Source organism: Lissotriton vulgaris, chromosome 3_1, assembly GCF_964263255.1.
Source record: "Lissotriton vulgaris chromosome 3_1, aLisVul1.2, whole genome shotgun sequence".
NCBI lineage: Eukaryota > Metazoa > Chordata > Amphibia > Caudata > Salamandridae > Lissotriton > Lissotriton vulgaris.
The window spans coordinates 425,840,673-425,867,211 of NC_141689.1; the positions used below are offsets into that span (position 1 = coordinate 425,840,673).

Sequence of the window (26,539 nt, forward strand, 5' to 3'; positions counted from 1 at the left end):
CTACAAAGTCAGCCCAATCTTGAGACTGAGTTTTCTGGGTATCCCTGAACAGCACCCTGTACTGCTCAGTGGTTAGGCCAAACCCATCAACCAGTGCATTTTTCAAGACTTGGTAATCATTAGCATCCTCCACCCTTGTGGTGAGGAGCTTGTCTCTTCCTTTACCCTCAAAGGAGAGCCACAAGATAGCTGCCCACTGACTTGGGGGAACACCTTGCACAGTGCAGGCCCTCTCCAAAGCAGTAATCCATTTGTGGATGTCATCCCCTTGTTTAAAGGGGGGCACTATCTTACCAAGGTGTTTTGTATCAAAACTCCTTTCCCTATTGCTAGGTACAATGCTGCCACCAGTGGGGACTGTCCCACTCAATTGTTGCTCTCTAGCAAAGGCAAGCCTCTCTTTGGCCAGGGCAAGTTCTTCCCTTTCAATCCTCAGATTGGCTGCCTTTTCCTTAGCTTCATACATTCTCCTCTGGGGAGATGTCATTCCCCTTTGAGAGGAACGTTGAGAGCCATTGGTATGAAGGGATCTGATAGAGCCTCTTGATAGAGATCTATCTCGTCCATCCCCAATGTTAAGCTGACCTGAGAGTGGCCCCAAGGGTCCCCTAGTGCCCATCTCATGTCTGCTTAAGTTGGACCTGGTTAGTCTGCTGACTTCTACCTGTTCCTTTTCTGCCTCATCCCCTGATACCAAATCATCATCCTCATCATCAGCATCATCTGCTTCCTGAAGAGGATGGTCCTGGGCATCAAAGGGACCCTGTAAGGGGGGCATGTTGCCATCTGAAGTAGAAGGGTCTGGGTTACCAGCCCTCCTTGCATCATGAGTCTCTAAGAGACCAATCAGAAAGGCAGTTGTGGGGTTAGACCCCTGCTTAATCTTCCTAGAGGTACACACTTGTCGTAACTCGTGGAAGCTAAGCGCAGTATATCTTGAAGGGATGACCTGTGGAGGGTCAACTGACACAAGGGGAACCTCAGTGTTTCCTCCTTTGTCCGACATACTGTTTCTAGTGTGGTGTAAGTGATGCACCTACCTACACTATGTGTTTACCTACTGATCCCTTGCTAAGAGTTGCAGCCAAGGTGTGCTAAGCCTTGAGGAGCTACAACAGCTGGTTCAGTAGAACTCAGAGTATTCTAAGCTTTAGTTATATGTACCTAACAGTACTTATGTGATCTTTCAACAAGATATTCTTAGGATACGTGTGGTAAAACAACAGCAAGCTCAAATCCCAACCGCTGCTCACCAATGTGAGAAGGTGGCCTGATATGCAGTGCTCACTATTCTAGTGAACACTATGTATCAGTCCAGCAACCCTTATTGATGATTGGTTGTAAGTCAACCTTATAGACCAGCTATCCTAGTAGCGTGGATACGAGCAGTCTAAGGCTAAAGACTCGAGAGGGCGTGTTAAGCCAGCTGTTTACCACACATATACCCCTTGAATACCAAGTGAAAGGACACCACACAAGTGTTATGAAAATAAACAGTTATTTATTTAAAGATCACAACAGCCCTGTACTCTTTATGAGGACAGGGTACTAAGCACAAACCAAAACTCTTACAAAAATACTTAAGTTCGCACAGTATATACAAATGCCCGAGGGGCACGGAAAACCATATACTCTGAAAGTGGAATGCGAAATTCCTAGCAGGTAAGTACAGTACTAATAGCTTTTGGAATCGCTAGGACTTGACTAGGGAATCGTTAGATTACGTCTAGGAGGCCTAGGGGACTCGGGTGCAGTGTGTGCACTCTCACGCGAGATGCGGGACAAAAGTCTATGGTAGCTAGGAAATAGAAGGTTAGTGTTCTCGGGCGAACCCGACCTGGTAGGGAGAAAACGAAGGTAGATTCTGACCCTTGGATAGTGAGGCTATGCTGGGGCACCGAAATGCCGAAGTTACCTAGCCCAGGGGCTGCAGCTGCATAGGTCTGAAAAGACGTCGGGAATCCTCGTAGACGGACCAGGAGCCGGAAGAAAAGATGCTGGCCGGTGACCAGTGAAGAAAGTTCAGTTGGATCCAAGCCTGGATCTCGAAGATAGATGACACCTGAAAGCAGAGGGGACCAAGTTCGAGACTACTAGCCAGTAGTCAGTGGGCACCAGGAGGGCACCGGATGGTAGCCACCTCGACAAGGTGAGTGGGTGACGCTTGACTCGAAGATCTCACGGACCAGGAGGCGTTGTCGGCGACCAGGATGGAGGATCGAGCTGTCCCACGAAGATAGAAGCTGTCGGCGTCGCTGGACCCAGGATTGGGCAACAAAGCCTTGGCAAATTCAAGCCCACGCGGTGGACCTAAAATGGCGTCTGGAGTGGACCAGGAGGGTCCGGGGTGCCTCTCTTGAACAAGGAAGCAAGGGCCAGCCTGGAGCAACCAGACCAGCAGAAGAGTTGTCGTCGGGCGTCGTTCAGAAGGCCACAAGCCAGCCGGCTAGTAGCCAAACAACGCGGTGCACAGCAAACAGCAGAAGGGCCCCACGCCGATCGTGGAGATGCAGGGAGGCTGATCTTGGGTGCTGGAGCTGCGCAGGGTTGGGGCTTCTCGGACCCCAAAGCACTCACCAGTGGAAGACTCGGTGGGCTTGCAATAAAGATGTCGTGCAGTCTTGGCGATCGTCGGTCCCTTGAGGTCTCGTCGCACTCACGGTTCTCAGCTTGGCTGTAGAGGTGAGTAGAGGTCAGAGGTGCCAGGGAAGCCGGGTCTCGTCGAGCTGGGTCGTCGGATTCGTGATGAAGGACTTGCAGCAGACCGCAGTGTTCTTTAGGATGGTGCCTGCGGATGCAGGGTGACTACTCCTTAGCCACAAGGGAGAATCTTGAAGAAGAAATCGTGAAGTCCTTTCGAAGAAAGTGGTATCTTGATTCCAAAGATGATCTAATTTTAACAGGGGGCCCGCTCCTATCTTTATACTAAAAAAGGGGGCTGGCCCGGTGACTAGGTCCTGCCTATGGGTGGGACTAGGTGGGGGGTGGTTACACCCCTCAGCCATGCCGGACTTCCCCAGGCCAGGGGCTGGTGTGCCCCTGGAACTGGTTCAGACCGGCCTATGCGTAGTGAGCACCGGGGTGCCACTCAGCAGTCACCTTCCTGTAAAGCCCTGCCTACCCAGGATACACAAAACCATGTCTGGGACGGTGCTAGCACCGCCCCTGACAGGAAACCCTTTGTCCAGGCTCCCCTCGCTGGAAGGACTCCCAGCTGCAGGGGGTCAGACTCGTGTCTGTGGTGGCAGCATCCATTTTGTGGAGCTGAGGCTTCAGTTAACTTTAACCGGGGTTCACAGTTACATACATGTCGTGTCCCTCTAGAAGGGTGGAATGCTAACCCCGTCGCCAGAATTGGCGAGGGGTTAGTATTCCAATTCGTATGACACCTTACTCGACATGTTTTGATAAAGCAATACCAAAGATAGCATTTAACCGCGAGGATTATAATGCACTTAAGAGTATATGGTATGCGATATCATGGAACAGCTATTAGGACTTGATTCCGCAAGCTGCAGACAGGCTCAGCTCATGCCAGAGCACCATCTCACACGATTCCAAGCACTCTGCCTTCAGGATTGTCAAGGCCTGCCATAGGAGTGACTGATAGGAATCTGTGTGTCCATTTTAGGGTTAGGTATAGGTATACTACACCTACAGCAAAGGGTGATTACACGACTTTGCCCCAGCTGTCATGCAGCCAGTTGTGTCAAATTTAGGAGGCCAGCCAGGGGTGGCACAATACGTGCTGCAGCCCCTGGCAGCCCTGGGTACACCTATGCCCTGAGTTACAGGGTCTGATAAGGTGGCCCAGTACCAATTGGTAGATGCACCTAGGGTACATGAGGTAATTTAGAAAGAGAACAGCCAGGCTGTGGGTCTGATTGGCAGGCCCACAGCCAGAGAAAGTCGTAAACCAGTGAAACAAAAGCAAAAAATCTGGGTGATCATAGGATTGCAGACCCTACTCTCCTACAGCGAGGTCGGAGTCATCGACGTTCCGGGAGTGGACACCGATCGTCTGGTTCCAAGTCCTCAGGTAAGAGGCATGAGAGGTCGGAGCGACACCATCGGTCCTCCGACCCGCCCCGTCGCTCTCACGATGCGACCGGGGATTCGGGCGACACCGCCCACGCGGCTCCGCGGGAGTCGCAAGCGTCGCCGCCTGCCCCACACCTTCGGGTCCCTGGGCACGGCGCGTCGCAGGAGGAGGTCGAGAGGTACCTCATGGCCATGAGGGCCCTCCCTCCTCAGTCGGTTCCCGTGGCGCCTTCGGGTCGATCGGCTCCGTCTGGAGGTCCTTCCGGGTCGGGCGCTTCGGCCCCGACGACGTCGGGTGCTTCGGCCCCGGCGCCGCTGGCGACTTCGGTCCCGGCGCCGCGCGACCTCGCTGGATCCGGCTCCGGATCCGGGACCTCGCCGGTCGACCTTACGACCTCGCCGGCGACGTCCCTTCAGGTGTCGTCCCCGGCAGCCGAAGTGGTTGCCGACCCCAATGCTTCATACGGTCCTACTCAGGTGTCGGAGGGGCGCCGCTGGGCGCCGATTCCGTCGGCCTTCGGAGAGTTCTATCTCCACGAGGAGGCCCTGGCTGTTAATCCTGGTCTCCAGGAGCCGGGTGACGAGGAGCAATGGGAGGGGTCCGAGGACCCTCTGGCACGTGATTGCCAGTCTCATCAGGACTGGACATATGAGCTTGGGGAGGCCAGTGGTATTGACACCTCGCCAGACACTGGATTTACGTCGCCCCCGACTGTGGCTTCGGAGGCGGGTTCTGCTTACAGTGTAGTGTTGCCGAAGGCAGCTAAGGCCCTAAACCTTGAGCTCCCCGTCGCGGCCGTGAGGACTAATCTCCTCACTGAGGTCCTCAAACAGCAGTCCGGCTCCGCGGAGCCCCTTCTGCCGTTCAATGAGGCCTTGTGTGACGTTCTGCTGGGCACTTGGTCCAAGCCAGCCACAGGTCCCCCTGTGGATAGGAACGTGGCCAGACGCTACCGCCCGGCACCGGGCAACCCTTGCTTTTTGTCCACCCACCCCACCCCCGAGAGCCTGGTCATCCAGGCCTCCAACTCCCAGACCGCATTCCCGTCGGCCCCGCCCGACAGGGAATCCAAGAGATATGAGCAGTTCGGGAAGAAGGTCTTCTCGTCTGTGAGCCTAGGGCTCCGGTCAGTGAACACCAACTGTCTCTTGGGCCGCTACACCCACACTCTGTGGGACACGGTTGCGGAGGTGCTGCCACAATGCCCTGAGGAGGTCAGGGCTAAACTCAGCCAAACCCTTGCGGACGGCCGAGATGCGGCACGCTTTTCTATCCGGTGTGGGCTGGATACCACAGACTCACTGGGCAGGGCGATGGCAACGACGGTGGCGGTTCGACGCCACGCCTGGTTGAGGTCCGCCAATTTCTCGGCCGATGTCCAGGCCACTCTCCTGGACATGCCGTTTGATGGCCGTCGCCTCTTCGGCGACAAGGCAGACCATGCGCTGGAACGTTTTAAGGACTCCAGGGCCACGGCCAAGTCCTTGGGCCTTACGGCCCCACGCCAGCAATCGGGTGCCTTTCGCTCCTTTCGTGGCCACGGAAGGGGCGCCCCACCACGGACCGTCAGCCACGCGCCGCAGAATGTTCAGCAACGCGGTGGTGGCCGTGGGAACCGCCGTGGCGGTGGTCGGGGCCAGCGGCGAGGCCAGTCCACACCTCCCTCAGCAGCCCCCGCCTCAAAACCTTCCTAGTCCGAGTTTTCAGGCCCATGTGACGCCTGTGGGAGGCAGGGTTCGCCATCACCTCTCCCACTGGCATACAGTCACTTCGGACAGGTGGGTGCTGCAAATTGTCCGAAGGGGTTTCTCCCTCCCCTTCGAGTCTTCCCCTCCATCCATGCCACCTCAATACCACCGTGTGTCGGGGGATCACTTGCAACTTCTGCAAGAGGAGGTTTCGGCCCTCTTGGCCAAGAGGGCCATCGAGCTCGTTCCTGGGCCAGAAGTAGGACGTGGCTGTTATTCCCACTACTTTCTGGTACCCAAGAAGGGCAAAGGGGGCCTACGCCCTATCTTGGATCTGCGGAACGTCAACGGCTTCCTCCGGACGGAGAAGTTCAAGATGCTCACTTTGGCTCAGGTCCTGGCTGCCCTGGACCCAGGAGACTGGATGGTAGCGTTGGACTTGCAGGACGCCTATTTCCACATCCCCGTCCTGCCGGCCCACCGGCGTTACCTGCGGTTCACGGTAGGCCTGGAGCACTTTCAGTTTACCGTGCTCCCCTTCGGCCTTACCAGCGCCCCACAGGTGTTCACGAAGGTGATGGCGGTGGTCGCAGCCCATCTGCGCAGGCAAGGGGTGTCAGTCTTCCCCTACCTCGACGACTGGTTGTTGAAGGCGGGCTCGCCCCAGACAGTCGTCACCCACCTCCAGACTACGGCCGACCTCCTGCACTTGCTGGGGTTTTCCATCAATGTGCCGAAGTCGCACCTGTGTCCCTCTCAGAAGCTCCTTTTCATCGGAGCGGTTCTCGACTCGGCGCAGTTTCGGGTTTACCCACCCGAGCAGCGGGTTCGGGATATTCAGGCTCTGATTCCTGTCTTCAGGCCGTTATCCCGGGTCTCGGTCAGGTTGACGCTGCGGCTTCTGGGACTGATGGCCTCCTGCATCCTTCTGGTGCGTCACGCCAGGTGGCGGATGCGGGCTCTGCAGTGGGACCTGAAGTTTCAGTGGGCCCAGCATCAGGGCAACCTGTCCGATCATGTCCTGATCTCGGAGGGCACTGCGAAGCAACTGCAGTGGTGGCTCACGGACCGCGACTGGGTCAGTGGCAGACCCCTCTCCCTACCCCAGCCGGAGCACGTAGTTGTGACGGACGCGTCCCTCCAGGGCTTGGGAGGCCACATGGGAGAGGCGGAGATCAGAGGCCTCTGGTCTCCGGCGGAGTCCCGGCTCCACATCAACCTTCTGGAGCTGCGGGCGATTCGTCTTGCACTGAAGGCATTCCTCCCCTCTGTCAGGGGGAGCGTGGTGCAAGTGTTCACCGACAACACCACCGCCATGTGGTACTGCAACAAACAGGGCGGTGTGGGGTCGTGGACCCTTTGCCAGGAGGCTCTGCGCCTCTGGCAGTGGCTGGAACATCAGGGCGTGACTCTGGTGGTTCAACACCTGGCAGGTTCTCTGAATGCCAGGGCGGACGAACTCAGCCGCCGGTGCATGATGGATCACGAATGGCGTCTGAACTCGGACGTGGCGCAAGGTCTCTTTCGACAGTGGGGAGAGCCTTGGTTAGATCTATTCGCCACAGAAGAGAACGCGCAATGTCAGCAGTTCTGCGCGTTGGAGTTTCCAAGGCGGCACTCGCTCGGAGACGCTTTTCGTCGCGAGTGGAGCTGCGGCCTGTTGTACGCCTTTCCGCCTATACCACTTCTGCCCAGAGTGCTGAAGAAGATCAGGCGCGACCGGGCCCAGGTCGTCCTTGTGGCTCCGGACTGGGCACGAAGATACTGGTATCCCGAGCTACTCAGCATGTCAGTCGATCCCCCGATTCGTCTGCCTCTTCGGGAGGACCTTCTGTCGCAGCAGCAGGGGACGGTCCTGCACCCAAACCTGTCCAGTCTCCACCTACAAGCTTGGAGATTGAGCGGCGGCAGTTGAGGCCATTTGACTTGCCTCCCGAAGTCTGTGACATCATTCTGGCAGCCAGGCGTCCCTCCACGAAGTCGGTATACGCCTGCCGGTGGAATAGATTTGTGGCATGGTGCGCAGCAAAGGCTGTGGATCCCCTCTCTGCACCCCTTTCGGAAGTGCTGCTCTTTCTTCTTTCCCTTGCCCAGCAGGGCTCTGCTCTGGGCACTCTTAAAGGGTACCTTTCTGCTCTTTCAGCCTTCTTGAGGCTACCAGATCAGCCTTCCTTGTTCAAGTCCCCTATAGTGAGTAGATTTCTGAAGGGCATCACGCACATGTTCCCTCCTGTTCCCTTCGTGATGCCCCAGTGGGACTTGAATCTTGTTCTCACCTATCTGATGTGTGCTCCCTTTGAGCCACTTCATAACTGTCCTCTTCGTCTCCTTACTCTGAAGACGGCCTTCCTGGTTGCCATCACCTCTGCCAGGAGGGTGAGTGAGCTCCGGGCTCTTTCTTCTTCTCCACCTTTCCTGTCTGTTCATCCTGATAAGGTGGTGTTGCGTACACGGCCTTCCTTTCTGCCCAAGGTTGTCACGGCCTTCCACATCGGGCAGTCCATCACCTTGCCCACCTTCTTTCCGCCTCCGCATCCCTCGAAAGAGGAGGAGAGGCTCCACCGTCTGGATCCAAAACGTGCGCTCTCCTACTACCTAGACCGCACTCGCCGATTCCGGGTGGATGACCAACTCTTCGTTGGTTACGTGGGCGCGAAGAAGGGAAAGGCTGTACACAAGAGGTCCATCTCCAGGTGGATCATCTTGTGCATCCAAGCATGCTACTCCATGGCGAGGAAGGAGCCCCCGGCTGGATTGCGGGCTCACTCCACTCGGGCCACGGCAACGACAACTGCCCTGGGCCGCGGTGTCCCCCTGCAGGACATCTGTCAGGCAGCCACGTGGGCCTCGCTGCACACGTTCGCGAGACACTACTGCCTGGACAGTCAAGTCCGGAGGGATGGCTTCTTTGGCCGTTCCGTCCTCCAGGACTTTCTGGTGTGATATTGGTTCGCAGACCCACCACCGGGGTTGGTATTGCTGGGGTATCTATTCTAAGGTAAGGAATCTATCACTAACGTGTCTCTTTCAGATGCACAAGTTACTACTTGTGTAACGATATATCTGTAAGAGACATTAGTTAGTGATAGATTCCTTACCGCCCTCCCATCCTCCCCGTTCTGCGAACCGATATTTAGGGTTAAGGTCATCCCCTTTCAGGGCCCTAGTTTCATGGCACCAGTGTTAGTTCTATCATGGCTCTGCGTATCTGGCGCGGAAAAGCTGTGTTATCAGAACTGACGTCAGCGCGCATGGGCGCCGTCTATATACTCCGATGACGTCATCCCGGCGCTCACGACGCCGACGACGGACGCGGAGCCGCAGACGACGCCTACCAGCGCGCAGGGGTATTGCTACGCAAAAATTTCCGGATCCAGTCTGACGCCTGGGGATATTCTAAGGTAAGGAATCTATCACTAACTAATGTCTCTTACAGATATATCGTTACACATGTAGTAACTTGTGCGTAGGACGTGGTAGGTATTCCCACTACTTTCTGGTCCCAAAGAAGGACAAGGGTAGGCCTACGCCCCATTTCGGACCTCAGGAACGTCAATCACTTCCTCCGGAAGGAGAAGTTTAAGATGTTTACTCTGGCTCAGGTCTTGGCTGCCCTCGACCCAGGAGACTGGATGGTAGCGTTGGACTTGCAGGACGCATATTTTCACATCCCTGTCCTGCCATCCCTCCGGCTTTCCCTGCAGTTCACGGTCGGCCAGGAGCATTTTCAGTTTGCCGTCCTCCCCTTTGGCCTTACCAGCGCCCCTCCGGGGTTCATGAAGTGATAGCGGTGGTCACAGCTCACCTGCGCAGGTGTGGGATGTCAGTCTTACCCTACTTTGACGACTGGTTGTTGAAGGCGGGCTCGCCCCAGGCAGTTGTCACCCACCTTCAGACTACAGCCAACCTCCTGCATTTGCTGGGGTTCTCCATCACCGTGCCGAAGTTTCACCTGAGTCCCTCTCACAAGCTCCCCTTCTTTGGAGCGGTTCTGGATTAGACGCGGTTTCGGGTCTATCCTACCGAGCAGCGAGTCTGGGATATTCAGGCTATGATTCCGATCTTTCAGCCTTTCTCCAGGGTTTGTCAGGATGACCCTCCGGCTCCTGGGCCTGATGGCCTCCTGCATCCTGCTAGTTCAACATGCCAGATGGCATACAAGAGCTCTGCAGTGGGACCTGAAGTTCCAGTGAGTGCAGCATCAGGGCAACCTGTCTGATCATATTCAGATCTCGGAGGGCACTGCACGACAATCGCGATTGGGTCAGTGGCAGATCCCTCTCCCTTCCCCAACCGGAAAACACAGTGGTGACAGATGCGTCTCTCCTGGGATAGGGAGGCCACTTGGGAGAGGTGGAGATCAGAGGCCTCTGGTCTCCGGGGGAGTCCCGGCTCCATATCAACCTTTTGGAGCTTCAGGCGATCCGACTTGCACTGAAGACATTCCTTCCCTCTGTCCGGGGATGTGTGGTGCAGGTGTTCACGGACAACACCACCGCCATGTGAAATTGACACATACAGGGCAGGGTGGCGTCCTGGACCCTATGTCAGGAGGCTCTGCACCTCTGGACATGGCTGGAACATTTAGGCATCACCTTTTTTGATTAAACACCTGGCTGGTTCTCTGAACGCCAGGACGGACAAACTCAGCCGCCGGTGCATGATGGATCACGAATGGCGTCTGAACTCTGGCGTGGTGCAAGGTCTCTTTCTGCAGTGGGGAGAGCCCTGGTTAGATCAATTCGCACAATGTCATCAGTTCTGCGCGTTGGAATTTCCAAGGCGGCACTTGCTCTGAGACGATTTTCGTCTCAAGTGGAGCTGTGGTCTGTTGTACGCCTTTCCGCCTATACCACTTCTGCCTAGAGTGCTGAAGAAGATCAGGCACGACTGGGCCCAAGTCATTCCTGTGTCTCTGTACTGGGCTCGAAGAGTATGGTATCCCGAGCTACTCAGTATGAGCATTGATCCCCCGATCTGTCTCCCTCTTCAGGAGGATCTTCTGTTGCAGCAGCAGGGACGGTCCTTCACCCGAACCTGTCCAGCTTCCACCTCCATGCGTGGTGAATGAGTGGCGACAGTTGATGGCTTTCGACCTTCCTCCCGAAGTCTGTAATGTCATTCTGGCAGTCATACGTCCCTCCACTAAAACGGTATATGCCTGCCGATGGAACGAATTTGTGGCATGGTGCTCAGCAAAAGCTGTGGATCCCCTTTCTGCCCCTTTCTGGGGTTGTTCTGTTTCTTCTGTCTTTGGTCCAGCAGGTATCAAAGGTTATCTTTCTGCTATCTCCGCCTTTCTGAGGCTTCCTGATCAGCCTTCTCTTTTTAAGTCCCCGGTTGTTACCCATTTCCTCAAAGGCATTACGCACAGGTTCCCTCTTGTGCCTTTCATAATGCCTCAGTGGGACTTAAATCTTGTCTTGAATTACCTGATGTGCGCTCCCTTTGATCCCATTCAGACCTGTCCCTTACGTCTTCTCAGCTTAAAGACGGCCTTCCTGGTAGCTATCACCTCTGCCAGAAGAGTGAGTGAGCTCCAGGCTCTTTCTTCCAAACCTCCTTTCCTTTCAGTTGATCCAGACAAGGTGGTTCTAAGACCCCGTCCTTCTTTCTTGCCAAAGGTTGTCACGCCCTTCCTCATCGGGCAGACCATCACTTTGCCCAACTTCTTTCCGCCTCTGCATCCTTCCAGAGAAGAGGAGAGGTTCCACCGTCTAGACCCAAAACGTGTGCTTGCTTTTTATCTGCAGCGTACACAACAGTTCCGGGTGGATGATCGGCTCTCTGTTGGCTACGTGGGCGCCAAAAAAAGTTGGGCGGCGCAAGAACGGACCATTTTTCAATGGGTCGTTCTGAGCATCAAAGCATGTTACTCCTTGGCCAAAAAGGAGCCTCCTGTGGGGCTGTTTGCCCATTCGGCCAGGGCAACTGCAGCCTCTACTGCCTTAGGACGCGGTGTTTCCTTGCAGGACACTTGTCAGGCAGCTACGTGGGCCTCGTTGCACATGTTTACCAAGCACTACTGCCTTGACAGTCAAGTCCGGAGAGACCTTCTTTGGCCGTTCTGTTTTCCGGGACTTCCTGGTGTAATATTGTTTGCAGACCCTCCACTGGGGTTGGTATTGCTGGGGTATCTATTCTAAGATAAGGAATCTATCACTAACGTGTCTTTCAGATGCACAAGTTACTACTTGTGTAACGTTATATATCTGCGAGAGACATTAGTTGGTGATAGATTCCTTACCGCCCCACCCATCCTCCCAGTTATGTGAACTGATTACTAGGGTTAAGCTCATCCCCTTTTAGGGCCCTAGTTTTATGCACTAATGGTCAGTATCTTGCATGGCTCTACGTTCCTGGCACGGAAGGTCATGTACAGAACTGACGTCAGCTCGCATGGGTGGCGATTAAGTATTCTCCGTGACGTCATCTCGGCGCATACATCGCCACCGACTGACGCGGAGCCGCAGGACGCCACCCACTGACGCGGAGGGGTACTACTAAGCAAAACTTTCCGGATCCAGTCTGATGCCTGGGGATATTCTAAGGTAAGGAATCTATCACTAACTAAGGTCTCTTACAGATATATCGTTAGACAATTAGTAACTTGTGCGACAGGGAATCCAAGAAACCAGAACAGTTTGGGAAGAAACTGTTTACTTCTGCCAGTTCAGGGCTGCGGCCTGTGAACACTGCATGCCTCTTGAGCCGTTATTCCCATTCTGTGTAGGACACTGTTGCGCAAGTGCTGCCTCGGTGTCTTGAGGAGGCCCGGACAGTGCTCTCCCAAGCTATTTCTGAGGGGAGAGACGCAGCCAAGTTCACAACTCGTTGTGGCCTTGACACCGCCAACTCCCCGGGCCGAAGAAGGCTGAAATGCCAGAAACCGGTCCCCGGTAGCTTGTTTCCTTCCCAGTATAAGAATTGGCTTGGTAGTTTGGTCTGCCCTGTTCCCATGATTCACTGGGCCAGGGTCAGACTAATTTGCATATATCCAAGTTCTGAGCTGGGATGATGCAGTGAGCTGAAAAACGGTGATGGATCAAGCCCTGATCTTTGGACTGGGTAAGAGTGGTCTGCTTAATTCAGACACTCTGTTCATCACCACCCCCTTTTCTGAATCATTTTTGTCCACCATAAGCGTGGAAGGGTATACTCAGATGTGAGTCCCTAGCTCATTGCACCATCAGGATTCAAGCAAGCCGGGCCGAAGACGGCTGAAATGCCAGAAACCGGTCCCCGGTAGCTTGTTTCCTTCCCGGTATAAGAATTGGCTTGGTAGTTTGGTCTGCCCTGTTCCCATGATTCACTGGGCCAGGGTCAGACTAATTTGCATATAGCCAAGTTCTGAGCTGGGATGATGCAGTGAGCTGAAAAACGGTGATGGGTCAAGCCCTGATCTTTGGACTGGGTAAGAGTGGTCTGCTTAATTCAGACACTCTGTTCATCACCACCCCCTTTTCTGAATCATTTTTGTCCACCATAAGCGTGGAAGGGTATACTCAGATGTGAGTCCCTAGCTCATTGCACCATCAGGATTCAAGCAAGCCGGGCCAAAGACGGCTGAAATGCCAGAAACCGGTCCCCGGTAGCTTGTTTCCTTCCCAGTATAAGAATTGGCTTGGTAGTTTGGTCTGCCCTGTTCCCATGATTCACTGGGCCAGGGTCAGACTAATTTGCATATAGCCAAGTTCTGAGCTGGGATGATGCAGTGAGCTGAAAAACGGTGATGGATCAAGCCCTGATCTTTATACTGGGTAAGAGTGGTCTGCTTAATTCAGACACTCTGTTCATCACCACCCCCTTTTCTGAATCAACTCCCTGGGCAGGCCGGTTTCCACGACAGTGGCGCTAGGCCGACACGCCTGGCCAAAGATAACTTTTCTGGGGATGTCCAGAACACTCTGATGGACATGCCCTTTGATGGCACTCGCCTTTTTGGCGACAAGGCAAGACAGTGTGTTGGACTATACTAAGGACTCACGGGCTACCGCCAAGTCCTTAGTACTTCTTGAAGATCAGTCCTTTTAGAGAGAATCCTGCTTAACCTTTCATTTTCGGATAGTCTGATCCCTTTCTATCCTTTCGACCAGCTTCTCCTATTTGGGGATCTTTGGTACAGTCAGTTTGCAGCCCCTCCTCCAAGGATGGTATTGCTTGGGTATCTGATTCTAAGATAAGGAATCTGTGGCTAGGTGTCAATGAGACTGACAATTTGCTTACCTTCGATAACGTCTTTTGTGGTAGGAATGGAATCTAGCCGCAGATTCCGTATCGACCCAGCCAACCGCCTGCTCTGCAAACTGAGGACCCTGGTGTCTATAAGATCTCCTCTTTGCATACTACTACATTTCTTAAAATCTGTACATGTTGATGCAATGTTTTTTCCTTTTTGGCACACTTTCCGGAGACAGTTTCTCTAAATGACTCTGTGTTGTTGGCATGAAAATAGTCACACTAGAAACTAACATCAACACGTTGAGGGAGGGATTATATGGACTCCGTTGACGTCCCATTCGGGGGAACGATGTCTCTACAGAGTCGCTTGATGCCGTCTGCCGATGCACAGAGGTACTGCTCAAAACATTTCCGGATCCAGTCTGGCGTCTGGTTAAGGAATCTGTGGCTAGATCCTCTCCCTACTAGATAAGGCTTTACTGAAGGTAAGTAACGTGTCCGATTAGTTTATCAGAGCTTTGTTTACTCATCAAAATAGTGGCATTTAGTCGTAATAGTTAAGCGCATATTCTTCCATGCTAATTCCAATGATGTTGAGCTGTTTATTTTAAATTATTGTAATCTTGCTTTACCAACTCTTTATTTGCAGCGATCGGCTACAGAAAGAGAGGGAAGAAGCACTTGCTGATTTTCGTTTTGGAAAGTGCAATGTTCTTGTTGCTACTAATGTGGCTGCCAGAGGCCTAGATATTGAAAATATACAGCATGTAATTATTTATGACCTTTCTGACAACATTGAAGAATATGTTCATAGAATTGGACGCACTGGTCGTTGTGGAAATGTCGGAAAAGCAATTACATTCTTTGACTCGGAGGATAATGAAGACCGCACTGTAGCACGCTCCTTGGTGAAGGTGTTGTCAGATGTAAGTTTTTATGCATCCTTCATATAATGTTTCTGTTATAGATTTATGGTATTGGACACCAAATTTGGTGTCAGTAGTTGTATTTATCCTTTTGTGCACGAATCCCTGGCCATCTAAAAATTAGAATTTTAATGAATATTTCTTTCCACTGATTTTTTGTCTTAATGCTCCCTAAGTGCCACTCTTGATTCAAAAAATTGTCCACCGCAATAGCTCTCCAGTGCAATATGATAGCACATGCAATGGCTTGTTACTCCGCCCATCCAAGAAATGACAATACTGGGCCTACCTTATTCACTCCGTTAGGTGCTAGCGTAAGCTCTGTTTATTTCTGCACCTAGATCACTCATTTTGAGTTCTCATCAGTTTTTAGGTCTCGCCTCTCAATGCGCATGCGCATTGAGCAGAGCGAGACTATAGGGCTTTAAACAAACTTTACCCAGCTGGCGATTTGGTGCTGTGCCCGTGCGGTTTTAGGTCAATGCGCCTAAAATGCGCGTGCACAGCACCAAATCGCCGTCTGTTTCCTCAGCCGCACTCCTCCCACACCCCCGCTCCGCCCCCTCCCCTGCCCGCCGTGTCGCATTTCTCCTCCCCCCTCCCCTTCTCTGCCTTCCCTCCGTCTTGTCTTCACTTGCTGTCTCTCCTTTCTCTCACCGCTCCGCCCCCTCCCCTTATTAACGAAGCTTGAGAAACTCGTAATCCCGCTCTCTTGGTTCTCTGGATGTGAGGGCCATACGTTCGATACCGAAATGACTTGTCTTCACTTGCTGTCTCTCCTTTCTCTCGCCGCTCCGCCCCCTCCCCTTATTAACAAAGCTTCAGAAACTCGTAATCCCGCCCTCTTGGTTCTCTGGATGTGAGGGCCATACGTTCTATACCGAAAGGACTTGCTTGCATAGATTTCCATCATTCTGAGATCTGTAAACCCTGCTCATCTGCCAGAGCCCTGCTCCAGGTGACTAATGTCGCCTTGGATAACCCGGCTCGAGCAGATGGGATTAGCATCACTCTGTTTACCGACCTCCGGAAGGCGTGCGGCCTGCCAGAGCGCGACTGAACCGGAAGCAAATGCGTAGCTTAATGAGTACGTTATGTACGCGGAACCGCCATGATGGACAACCGTGTGTTGCATCTGCCTCCAATGAGGATGCGGCTTTCGCTTCAACATCCGCACCAGTCCTAAACACCTTCAGCCTTCGGTACAGACTTGTAAAACTTGCATTTGCAAATTCATCTTGCTAGCACGATTTGAAAAAATGTATAAAACATGAACGCCTGCGTTCAGACAGGGGGGCTTTGATGTATGTACATGTTGTACTATCAAAGTTATAACACTGAGCCTAGACGTGCTCATGAGCAGTAATGTTAGGTTGTTTCCCATAAATGGAGAACTTTGCTCGTTGCTACCCTTGAACATTTCACACCCGAGCTGTAACAAGTGATCTGAAAGAGACACGTTAGTGATAGATTCCTTACCTTAGAATATCCCCAGGCCTCAGACTGGATCCGGAAAGTTTTGCGTAGCGGTACCCTTGCGCGTCGGTAGGCGTCGTCTGCGGCTCCGCGTCCGTCGTGGGCGCCGTGATGACGTCGTCGGAGTACTTAGACGCCGCCTCCGCGTGCTGACGTCAGTTCTTCTTTTTTCCGCGCCAGCCAGCGCAGATCTGGAAAGAGCAGTACTCTAGTCCATTTTTGACTAAGTTTTTGAGATTTTTTGATCCTTTTCGAAGTCTTTACGACTCCGACGCTGCCGTTAGGGATGCCCGGATTCAAGCATTGCGAGGAGTGCGACCGTACCATGTCGGTTACGGATCCCCACCGCCTGTGCCTGCTGTGTTTGGGCGTCGACCATGACGACGAGGCCTGCCCCGACTGTCGGGCCCTTTGGAGGAAGGCCAGGCGGGAGCGGTCCCGCAGGCGACTCGAAATCCGCCAGTCGGCCCCGCGCCGTGTGAGGTCCCGGTCCCCGTCCCACGGGAGGTCGAGGGACAGGTCGCGGGGACGGAGCCGTCACAGCTCTGGGAGTCGGCGCCACTCCTCCGGGTCGAAGTCGTCAGGTAAGAAGCATAAGAAGTCGAAGAGACATCATCGCTCTTCCGACTCCCCCCGACGCTAGCGCGATGCGACCGGGGGTTCGGGTGGCACCGCCCACGCGGCTCCTCGGGAGTCGCGGGCGCCGCGTCCGGCCCCATAGCCCCTGGTCCCTGGGCTGAACGCGACGCCGGAGGAGATCGAGCGTTTCCTCATGGCCATGAGGTCCCTTTCTTCTTCGACGGGTTCCACTGCGCCTTCGGGCCCAGTGAACCCGTCTGGGGGCCCTAGTGGGTCGGGGGCTACGACCTCGACGCCGTTGGGTGCTTCGGCCTCGACGCCGCCGGCGCCTTAGGGCCCGGCACCGCAGGGCCCCACGATCCCGACGCCGCCGGTGCCCACGGGCCCGGCGCCGCAGGATGCAGCGGCCCCGGCGTCGTCGGTGCCTTCGGGCCCGGCGCCGCAGGATGCCGCTGGACCCTCGTCGGGCGATGGACCGTTCACGGTGGACCTTACGAACCCCCCCCCCCCCCCCCCCCCCCCCCCCCCCGGGGTCGGTCCGTATGGTGTCCCCTCTCACTGGGTTCCGACGTCGGGACGACGTCTACCGACGCCGCTCTCGACGCCGTGCGGAGAATTTCAATTCTATGAACCCACCCCATTTGCTTATGACCCTGAATCCCAGGAGATGGGGGACGAGGAGGATTGGGAGGGGTCTGAGGACCCTCTGACAAGGGAATGTCAGTCTTCCATGGACTGGACAGGAGACCTTGGGGAGGCCAGTGGCCTGGACACCTCTCCAGACACTGGATTCGTCTCTCCTCCTACCGTGGCTTCGGAGGAGGGCGCTACTTACAGTGTGGTGCTGATGAGGGCTGCTAAGGCCTTGGGCCTTGAGCTCCCCGTCGCGGCCGTGAAGACTAACCTCCTCACTGAGGTCCTTAAGCCGCAGTCATGCTCCACGGAGCCTCTGCTGCCGTTTAATGAGTCCTTGACAGACGTTCTTATGGGCACTTGGTCCAGGCCCGCTACAGGCTCGCCTGTAGATAGGAACGTGGCCAGACGCCACCGCCCGGCCCCGGGCGACCCATGTTTCCTGTCCACCCACCCCGAGAGTCTGGTTATCCAGGCCTCTAACTCCCAGACCGCCTTCCCGACGGCTCCTCCCGATCGGGAATCCAAGAGGTACGAGGCCTATGGCAAAAAGGTGTTCTCGTCCCTTAGCTTGGGACTGCGGTCTTCCAACACCGCATGCCTCTTGGGCCGTTACACCCACTCTCTGTGGGAAACGGTGGCGGAAGTGCTGCCAGAGTGTCCGTTGGAGGTACGGGCCAAACTCGGCCAAGCCCTACTGGAGGGCCGGGACGCAGCGAAGTATAATATCAGGTCCGGATTGGATACTACTGACTCGCTGGGCAGAGCGATGGCTACGACGGTGGCGATACGACGCCACGCCTGGCTGAGATCCGCCAACTTCTCGGCAGACGTCCAAAATACACTCATGGACATGCCGTTCGATGGCCGTCGCCTCTTTGGCGACAAGGCAGATCACGCGCTTGAGCGCTTTAAGGACTCCAGGGCTACGGCCAAGTCCTTAGGCCTCTCGGCCCCGCGCCAGCAAGTGAGTGCCTTTCGCCCCTTTCGTGGCCAGGGAAGGGGCGCCCCCACACGTGCCGCCAGCGAATCGCCGCAAACTGTCGTTCAGCGCGGCGGCGGCCGTGGAAACCGCCGTGGAGGTGGTCGGTGAAACAGGCGGAACCAGTCCACACCTGCTCCCGCAGCATCCGCCTCTAAACCCTCCTAGTCCGTGCTTTTCGGCCCATGTGACGCCAGTGGGAGGCAGGGTTCGCCATCACCACTCTCACTGGCGCGCAGTCACTTCGGACAGGTGGGTGCTGCAGATCGTCCGACGGGGCTACTCCCTCCCCTTCGAGACGACCCCTCAAGCCATGCCACCGCAACACCACCGCGTATCGGGGGATCACTTGCGGCTCCTGCAGGAGGAAGTTTCGGCCCTCTTGGCCAAGGGGGCCATCGAGCGCGTTCCTGGGCCAGAAGTAGGACGTGGTTGCTACTCCCACTACTTTCTGGTACCCAAGTAGGGCAAAGGGGGCCTGCGCCCTATCTTGGACCTGAGGAACGTCAACGGCTTCCTCCGGAAGGAGAAGTTCAAAATGCTGACACTGGCTCAGGTCTTGGCTGCCCTAGACCCAGGAGACTGGATGGTAGCGTTGGACTTGCAGGATGCGTATTTCCACATCCCCGTCCTGCCGGCCCACCGGCGTTACCTGCGGTTCACGGTACGCCTCGAGCACTTTCAGTTTACCGTGCTCCCCTTCGGCCTTACCAGCGCCCCACGGGTGTTCACGAAGGTGATGGCGGTGGTCGCAGCTCACCTGCGCAGGTTAGGGGTTTCAGTCTTCCCCTACCTAGACGACTGGTTGTTGAAGGCGGGCTCGCCCCAGGCAGTCGTCAACCACCTCCAGACTACGGCGGATCTCCTGCACAGGCTGGGATTTTCCATCAATGTGCCGAAGTCACACCTGTGCCCCTCTCAGAAGCTCCTTTTCATCGGAGCGGTTCTCGACTCGGCGCAGTTTCGGGTTTACCCGCCCGAACAGCGAGTCCGGGATATACAGGCCCTGATTCCGATCTTCAGGCCGTTATCCCGGGTTTCGGTCAGGTTGACGCTGCGGCTCCTGGGGCTGATGGCCTCCTGCATCCTTCTGGTGCATCACGCACGGTGGCGGATGCAGGCTCTGCAGTGGGACCTGAAGTTTATGTGGGCCCAGCACCGGGGCAACATTTCCGACCATGTCCTGATCTCGGAGGGCACTGCGAGACAGCTGCCGTGGTGGCTCACGGACCGCGATTGGGTCAACGGCAGATCCCTCTCCCTTCCCCAACCGGAGCACGTAGTTGTGACGGACGCGTCCCTCCAGGGCTGGGGTGGCCACTTGGGAGAGGCGGAGATCAGAAGACTCTGGTCTCCGGCGGAGTCCCGGCTCCATATCAATCTGTTGGAGCTGCGGGCGATTTGTCTGGCACTGAAAGCATTCCTCCCGTCTGTCCGAGGGAGTGCAGTGCAGGTGTTCACGGACAACACCACCGCCATGTGGTACTGCAACAAACAGGGCGGTGTGGGGTCGTGGACCCTATGCCAGGAGGCTCTGCGCCTCTGGCAATGGCTGGAACATCAGGGCGTGACTCTGGTGGTTCAACACCTGGCAGGTTCTCTGAACGCCAGGGCGGACGAACTCAGCCGGCGGTGCTCGATGGATCACGAATGGCGTCTGAACTCTGACGTGGCGCAAGGCCTCTTTCTGCGATGGGGAGAGCCTTGGTTAGATCTATTCGCCACCGAAGAGAACGCGCAATGTCATTGGTTCTGCGCGTTGGAATTTCCAAGGCGGCACTCGCTCGGAGACGCTTTTCGTCGCAAGTGGAGCTGCGGTCTGTTGTACGCCTTTCTGCCTATACCTCTTCTGCCCAGAGTGCTGAAGAAGATCAAGCGCGACCGGGCACAAGTCATCCTTGTGGCTCCGGACTGGGCACGAAGGTACTGGTATCCCGAGCTACTCAGTATGTCAGTCGATCCCCCGGTTCGTCTGCCTCTTCAGGAGGACCTTCTGTCGCAGCAGCAGGGGACGGTCCTCCACCCGAACCTGTCCAGTCTCCACCTCCATGCATGGAGATTGAGCGGCGACAGTTGAGGCCATTTGACTTGCCTCCTGAAGTTTGCAACATCATTCTGGCAGCCAGGCGTCCCTCCACTAAGACGGTATACGCCTGCAGGTGGAACAGATTTGTGGCATGGTGCACAGCAAAGGCTGTGGATCCTCTCAATGCCCCTCTCTCTGAGATTCTTCTCTTCCTTCTTTCTCTTGCCCAGCAGGTCTCTGCTCTGGGCACTATCAAGGGCTATCTTTCGGCTCTTTCAGCCTTTCTGAGGCTGCCTGACCAACCCTCTTTGTTCAAGTCCCCTATCGTAAATCGATTCCTGAAGGGCATCACTCATACTTTTCCTCCTGTTCCCTTTGTGATGCCCCAGTGGGACTTGAACCTGGTTCTGACATTTCTGATGTGCGCTCCCTTTGAGCCTCTTCACAACTGTCCACTTCGCCTTCTTTCTTTAAAGACTGCCTTCCTGGTAGCCATCACCTCTGCCAGGAGAGTGAGTGAGCTCCAGGCTCTCTCTTGTAAGCCTCCTTTCCTTTCAGTCCATCCGGACAAGGTTGTTTTGAGGACTAGGCCCTCCTTCTTGCCTAAGGTGGTCACGGCCTTCCACATTGGGCAGTCCATCACATTGCCCACCTTCTTTCCGCCTCCGCACCCCTCGAGAGAGGAGGAGAGGCTCCACCGTCTGGACCCAAAACGTGCACTCTCGTTCTATCTGGATCGCACACGCCAGTTCTGGGTGGATGATCAACTCTTTGTTGGGTACGCGGGCGCTAAGAAAGGGAAAGCGGTGCACAAGAGGACCATTTCTCAATGGATTATCATGTGCATCCAGGCGTGTTACTCCTTGGCTAAGAAGGAACCACCTGTTGGGCTGCGGGGCCACTACAACTGCCTTGGGCCGAGGTGTGCCCTTGCAGGACATTTGCCAGGCGGCTACGTGGGCCTCGTTGCACACGTTTGCGAGGCACTACTGCCTGGACAGTCAAGTCCGGAGGGATGGCTACTTCGGCCGTTCCGTTCTCCAGGACTTTCTGGTGTGAATATTGTTTCGCAGACCCACCACCACGGGGATGGTATTGCTGGGGTATCTATTCTAAGGTAAGGAATCTATCGCTAATGTGTCTCTTTCAGATGCACAAGTTACTACTTGTGTAACGATATATCTGTAAGAGACATTAGTTAGTGATAGATTCCTTACCGACCCACCCATCCTCCCCGTTCTGCGAACCGATATTTAGGGTTAAGGTCATCCCCTTTCCGGCCCCTAGTTTCTTGGCACCAGTGTCGGTTTTTGTCATGGCTCTGCGCTTCTGGCGCTGAAAAGCTGTGGCTAAGAACTGACGTCGTTAAAAAGAAAAGGAGGACCCCACACAGACTAATAGGGGACTGGGGGGATAGTGAATTTTCAAAATGAAGGACCAGGGCGTCCCCACGAAAGGACAGTCTAAGACTGTTTATCACACCTAGTTCCTGGAATCTAGGGTGAGGGTACCGTTTATCAGGAAGCAACTTTATAAAGCATGCCAATAATCTGGCGGGAAAGGTAAAGTTACAATGATTCGTGCTTAATTACTATCCGTGTATGTTCAAAAAAGAGCTATGTACATTTGTTGTCCTAGTCAATTGTATCCCTAAAGATGCCAACTATTATTAAAAGGGGGCTATTATCTCACCGTATAATCAACATTATATAATCAACATTAGAAATGACAGTTTTCTAGTAATACCCACAATGAACTAGAAGGCCTAGTTTTCCACAATAAATTATATACATAAGTCAATGTCTTCAGTAAATGTTAAAAAAGTTTACCACACCCTGAGTTGCTCTGTTACACATTTATTATACATACAAGTTTAAAAATTCCATCATCACAAAGTATACAATTCATCAAAGAAACAATGTTAACACATTTGCATAAAACAATTAAAAACAAAGAATCACAGGTCGACGCGGCGTTTCGGTTTCTTCTATTTCTACCTTCTTCAGGACAGATTCTACATGAATTTAAAAAGAAATTAAAAAAAAAAAACAGAGTTACTCTACATTGCTTTGGTGCAGACCATCATGTGTACATAGTTATGAGTAGTCACGAAATAGTTAACTGAAACTTCATTTTTAGGCATCTCTAGAAAAGGCAGGCCTTATTCTGTAGCCAAGATTTTTCTATTCCATAGTGTTGATGATATTTCCACACAGTTAGGTTTGGGCCCCTCATGCTTATTGTTCTAAAAAACATTAGTAAAGAAAATATATCGACCATACCTTTTCTATTCATACACTTCGTACAAAACTAGTAGTGTTTACCTCTCCCATGGACTCTTTAGTCCAATGCTTATGCGGCCCACAAGGAGCAATCCTATTAATACAATCTGAATAATTGTAGATCTATTGCATACCTTAAAACAAGTGGAGTGACTTCCCCCACCGGACAGTGCTTTCTGTTCAAAACCTTGTTGCCATCTTATTTCTGGGCTTATTTGCGGTTTTTGTTCAGTATATTGCCTCTGGATAGAATAAATTCAATGTCAGGGTGGCACATGATGATTTTATATCTTGAAGATATATATCTCTCTATATGTCACAATGGACATTAATATAGACTAGACAAAAGGTCTGTGATCAATTCGTACCTCCAGGTATAGTTTATAAATATTATTATGTACCTTATATTTACACTTTACACGCTTGGTCGTCGACCACCAGGAGGAGCCACCTTATTCTCCTTTGTGGGTTTCTTCAATGACCCTGGGAAATGTTTTAATTATTTAGTTATTTATTTATAAATTTTTATCAGTCCACAAAAGGGCTCTATTTGAATTGCAGTACCTAAATTATCACTCACCATTAAAAGTTGAAAGTTGCTACTAGTTGCAGTTTCTCTTGTGTTCTGGTTCTCAGGCACCTCAATATGGATGTCAGAGTTCGTGCTGCAAAGAGTGATGGAAAAGACATTTTGCTCTATTTTTCTGCGTTGCAAGGAGTTTTTGTTAGTTACTGCAGCCTCTGACTTTATTGTCGCCAGCACTGTCAGATTTTTTGTCTTAAGTTCAGACTCGGTTTTTGAATATTACTACTATGCGCTTTTTAGGCTATTTATAAACTTTTAGCGGTTTGAAATGTGCCCTCTTTTTTTTTTTTTTTTTTTAGGCGTCTTACCTTTTAAATTAAAAACGGCCTCCCTGCTCCTCAATCCTGGTAGTCTGTCCACAGCGTCCCTTAGCCGGTCTTATCCGATCCGTCACGGGAAGAGAATGGAATGCTAGTTACCAACGCGGTATTGATATAGTAACCGCGCGTCGATTGGATTGTTCTTACTCCAATGTTGATTGGTTGTTCATCCTCCTATCAGAGTACGGTTACCGTGGTAACCGAACGCTTTCCGCCATATGCGGAACAGGCATTCGATTTGCCTTACTCTTTTTTGATAGCTCCTTCGGTTGGATGGGCAGGTTGCTTAGTAACCGAACGCATTTCTGATTTACTTAAGCGCATTAGTATGTGGTTTGGTTACGTTCGGTGTTTTGCAGTTTTCCGTGTGTACTCTACGACGGGCTCACAACGTGGGGGACTAGAAGGATATGCCTCCCGCTTGTTTCAGACATTAATTTATAGGCTTCATGCTTGCCATTTACTTATGTAATGCAGTTTGATTACGTGGGGTATTTTTACATTTTTCCGGGTGCGCTATCTGAGTCTGGATGTACCCCCCGCTTGGATTTCTGGATTGTAATTTTCAATGTCCTTGAGTTTATTGCTTTTCTTTTTAATTAAGTACTCACTATAACTATCCACATCATTTTGGATTTCTTTTAATTTGGCCTTAGCATCTTCCAAAGCTATGCTATCTCTTAGTTGACTCTCTAATGCTTCAATCTCTTTCTTTTCTATAAATATAAATTCCTCTGCTGTTTCTATAATAAGCAAGATCCAGTCTCTACTACACCTATTTGCCACCAGGGTCCATTTGTCTATAAATTTTTTATCCGTGATGAAGATCCCTGGTTCATTCGTCACCTGTAGACCTTTAGGGATTATCCCACTCTTGCAGTATTCCACTAGGAACTCTGCGTGTAACTCCGCTCTTATTACTTTCTTTTTAAGGTTCCAGAGTTTTTCCCACTGTTCTTCATCTGTTTTGTCCAATCTGATTGTGGTGGCATTACGTGATCTTATTTATTAGTCTATCAAACTGATCTTCAGAAAAGCTATAAGAACTGACGTCAGCACGCGGAGGCGGCGTCTAAGTACTCCGACGACGTCATCACGGCGCCAACGACAGACGCGAAGCCGCAGACGACGCCTACCGACGCGTAAGGGTACTGCTACGCAAAACTTTCCGGATCCAGTCTGACGCCTGGGGATATTCTAAGGTAAGGAATCCATCACTAACTAATGTCTCTTACAGATATATCGTTACACAAGTAGTAACTTGTGCATTGTACTCGCATGGTGGCTGCTCCAAACTCCTGATGGCACCCATAGTCCCAAGTAAGTATGAGTGTGTGTGTGTGTATGGTATGTATGTATGTATATATATACACACACACCCAAGTATGTATGTGTGGGTTGTAGGAGAGTAGGGTCTGCAATCCTATGATCACCCAGATTTTTTGCTTTTGTTTCACTGGTTTACGACTTTCTCTGGCTGTGGGCCTGCCAATCAGACCCACAGCCTGGCTGTTCTCTCTCTAAATTACAACATGTACCCTAGGTGCATTTACCAATTGGTACTGGGCCACCTTATCAGACCCTGTAACTCAGGGCATAGGTGTACCCAGGGCCTACCAGAGGCTGAAGCATATATTATGCCACCCCTGGCTGGCCTCCTAAATTTGACACAACTGGCTGCATGACAGCTGGGGCAAAGTCGTGTAATCACCCTTTGCTGTAGATATAGTATACCTATATCTAACCCTAAAATGGACACACAGATTCCTATCAGTCACTCCTATGGCAGGCCTTGACAATCCTGAAGGCAGAGTGCTTGGAATCGTGTGAGATGGTGCTCTGGCATGAGCTGAGCCTGTCTGCAGCTTGCGGAACCAAGTCCTAATAGCTGTTCCATGATATCGCATACCATATACTCTTAAGTGCATTATAATCCTCGCAGTTAAATGCTATCTTTGGTATTGCTTTATCAAAACATGTCGAGTAAGGTGTCATACGAATTGGAATACTAACCCCTCGCCAATTCTGGCGACGGGGTTAGCATTCCACCCTTCTAGAGGGACACGACATGTATGTAACTGTGAACCCCGGTTAAAGTTAAACGAAGCCTCAGCTCCACAAAATGGATGCTGCCACCACAGACACGAGTCTGACCCCCTGCAGCTGGGAGTCCTTCCAGCGAGGGGAGCCTGGACAAAGGGTTTCCTGTCAGGGGCAGTGCTAGCACCGTCCCAGACATGGTTTTGTGTATCCTGGGTAGGCAGGGCTTTACAGGAAGGTGACTGCTGAGTGGCACCCCGGTGCTCACTACGCATAGGCCAGTCTGAACCAGTTCCAGGGGCACACCAGCCCCTGGCCTGGGGAAGTCCGGCATGGGAGAGGGGTGTAACCACCCCCCTCCTAGTCCCACCCATAGGCAGGACCTAGTCACCGGGTCAGCCCCCTTTTTTAGTATAAAGATGGGAGCGGGCCCCCTGTTCAAATTAGATCATCTTTGGAATCAAGACACGACTTTCTGCGAAAGACATCAAGATTTCCTTCTTCAAGATTCTCCCTTGTGGCTAAGGAGTAGTCACCCTGCATCAAGCGGGCACCATCCTAAGAACACTGCGGTCTGCTGCAAGTCCTTCTTCACGAATCCGACGACCCAGCTCGACGAGACCCGGCTTCCCTGGCACCTCTGACCTCTACTCACCTCTACAGCAAAGCTGAGAACCGTGAGTGCGACGAGACCTCGAGGGACCGACTATCGCCAAGACTGCACGACTTCTTTGCAACAAGCCCACCGTGTGCTCCACTGGTGAGTGCTTTGGGGTCC

At 53.0% G+C, this 26,539-nt stretch overlaps 1 protein-coding gene across 4 annotated transcripts in view; it reads left to right on the plus strand.

Moving 5' to 3' along the window:
* The window catches only part of DDX4 (DEAD-box helicase 4), a 1,777,277-nt gene that overhangs the window by 1,619,323 nt on the left and 131,415 nt on the right, over window positions 1-26,539 (plus strand). For all 4 annotated transcript variants that reach the window (XM_086960639.1, XM_086960640.1, XM_086960641.1 and 1 more), the window contains one exon: window positions 14,561-14,837. In XM_086960639.1, coding sequence (XP_086816765.1) covers window positions 14,561-14,837 — 277 coding nt within the window. The remainder of the gene's footprint in view (window positions 1-14,560; window positions 14,838-26,539) is intronic.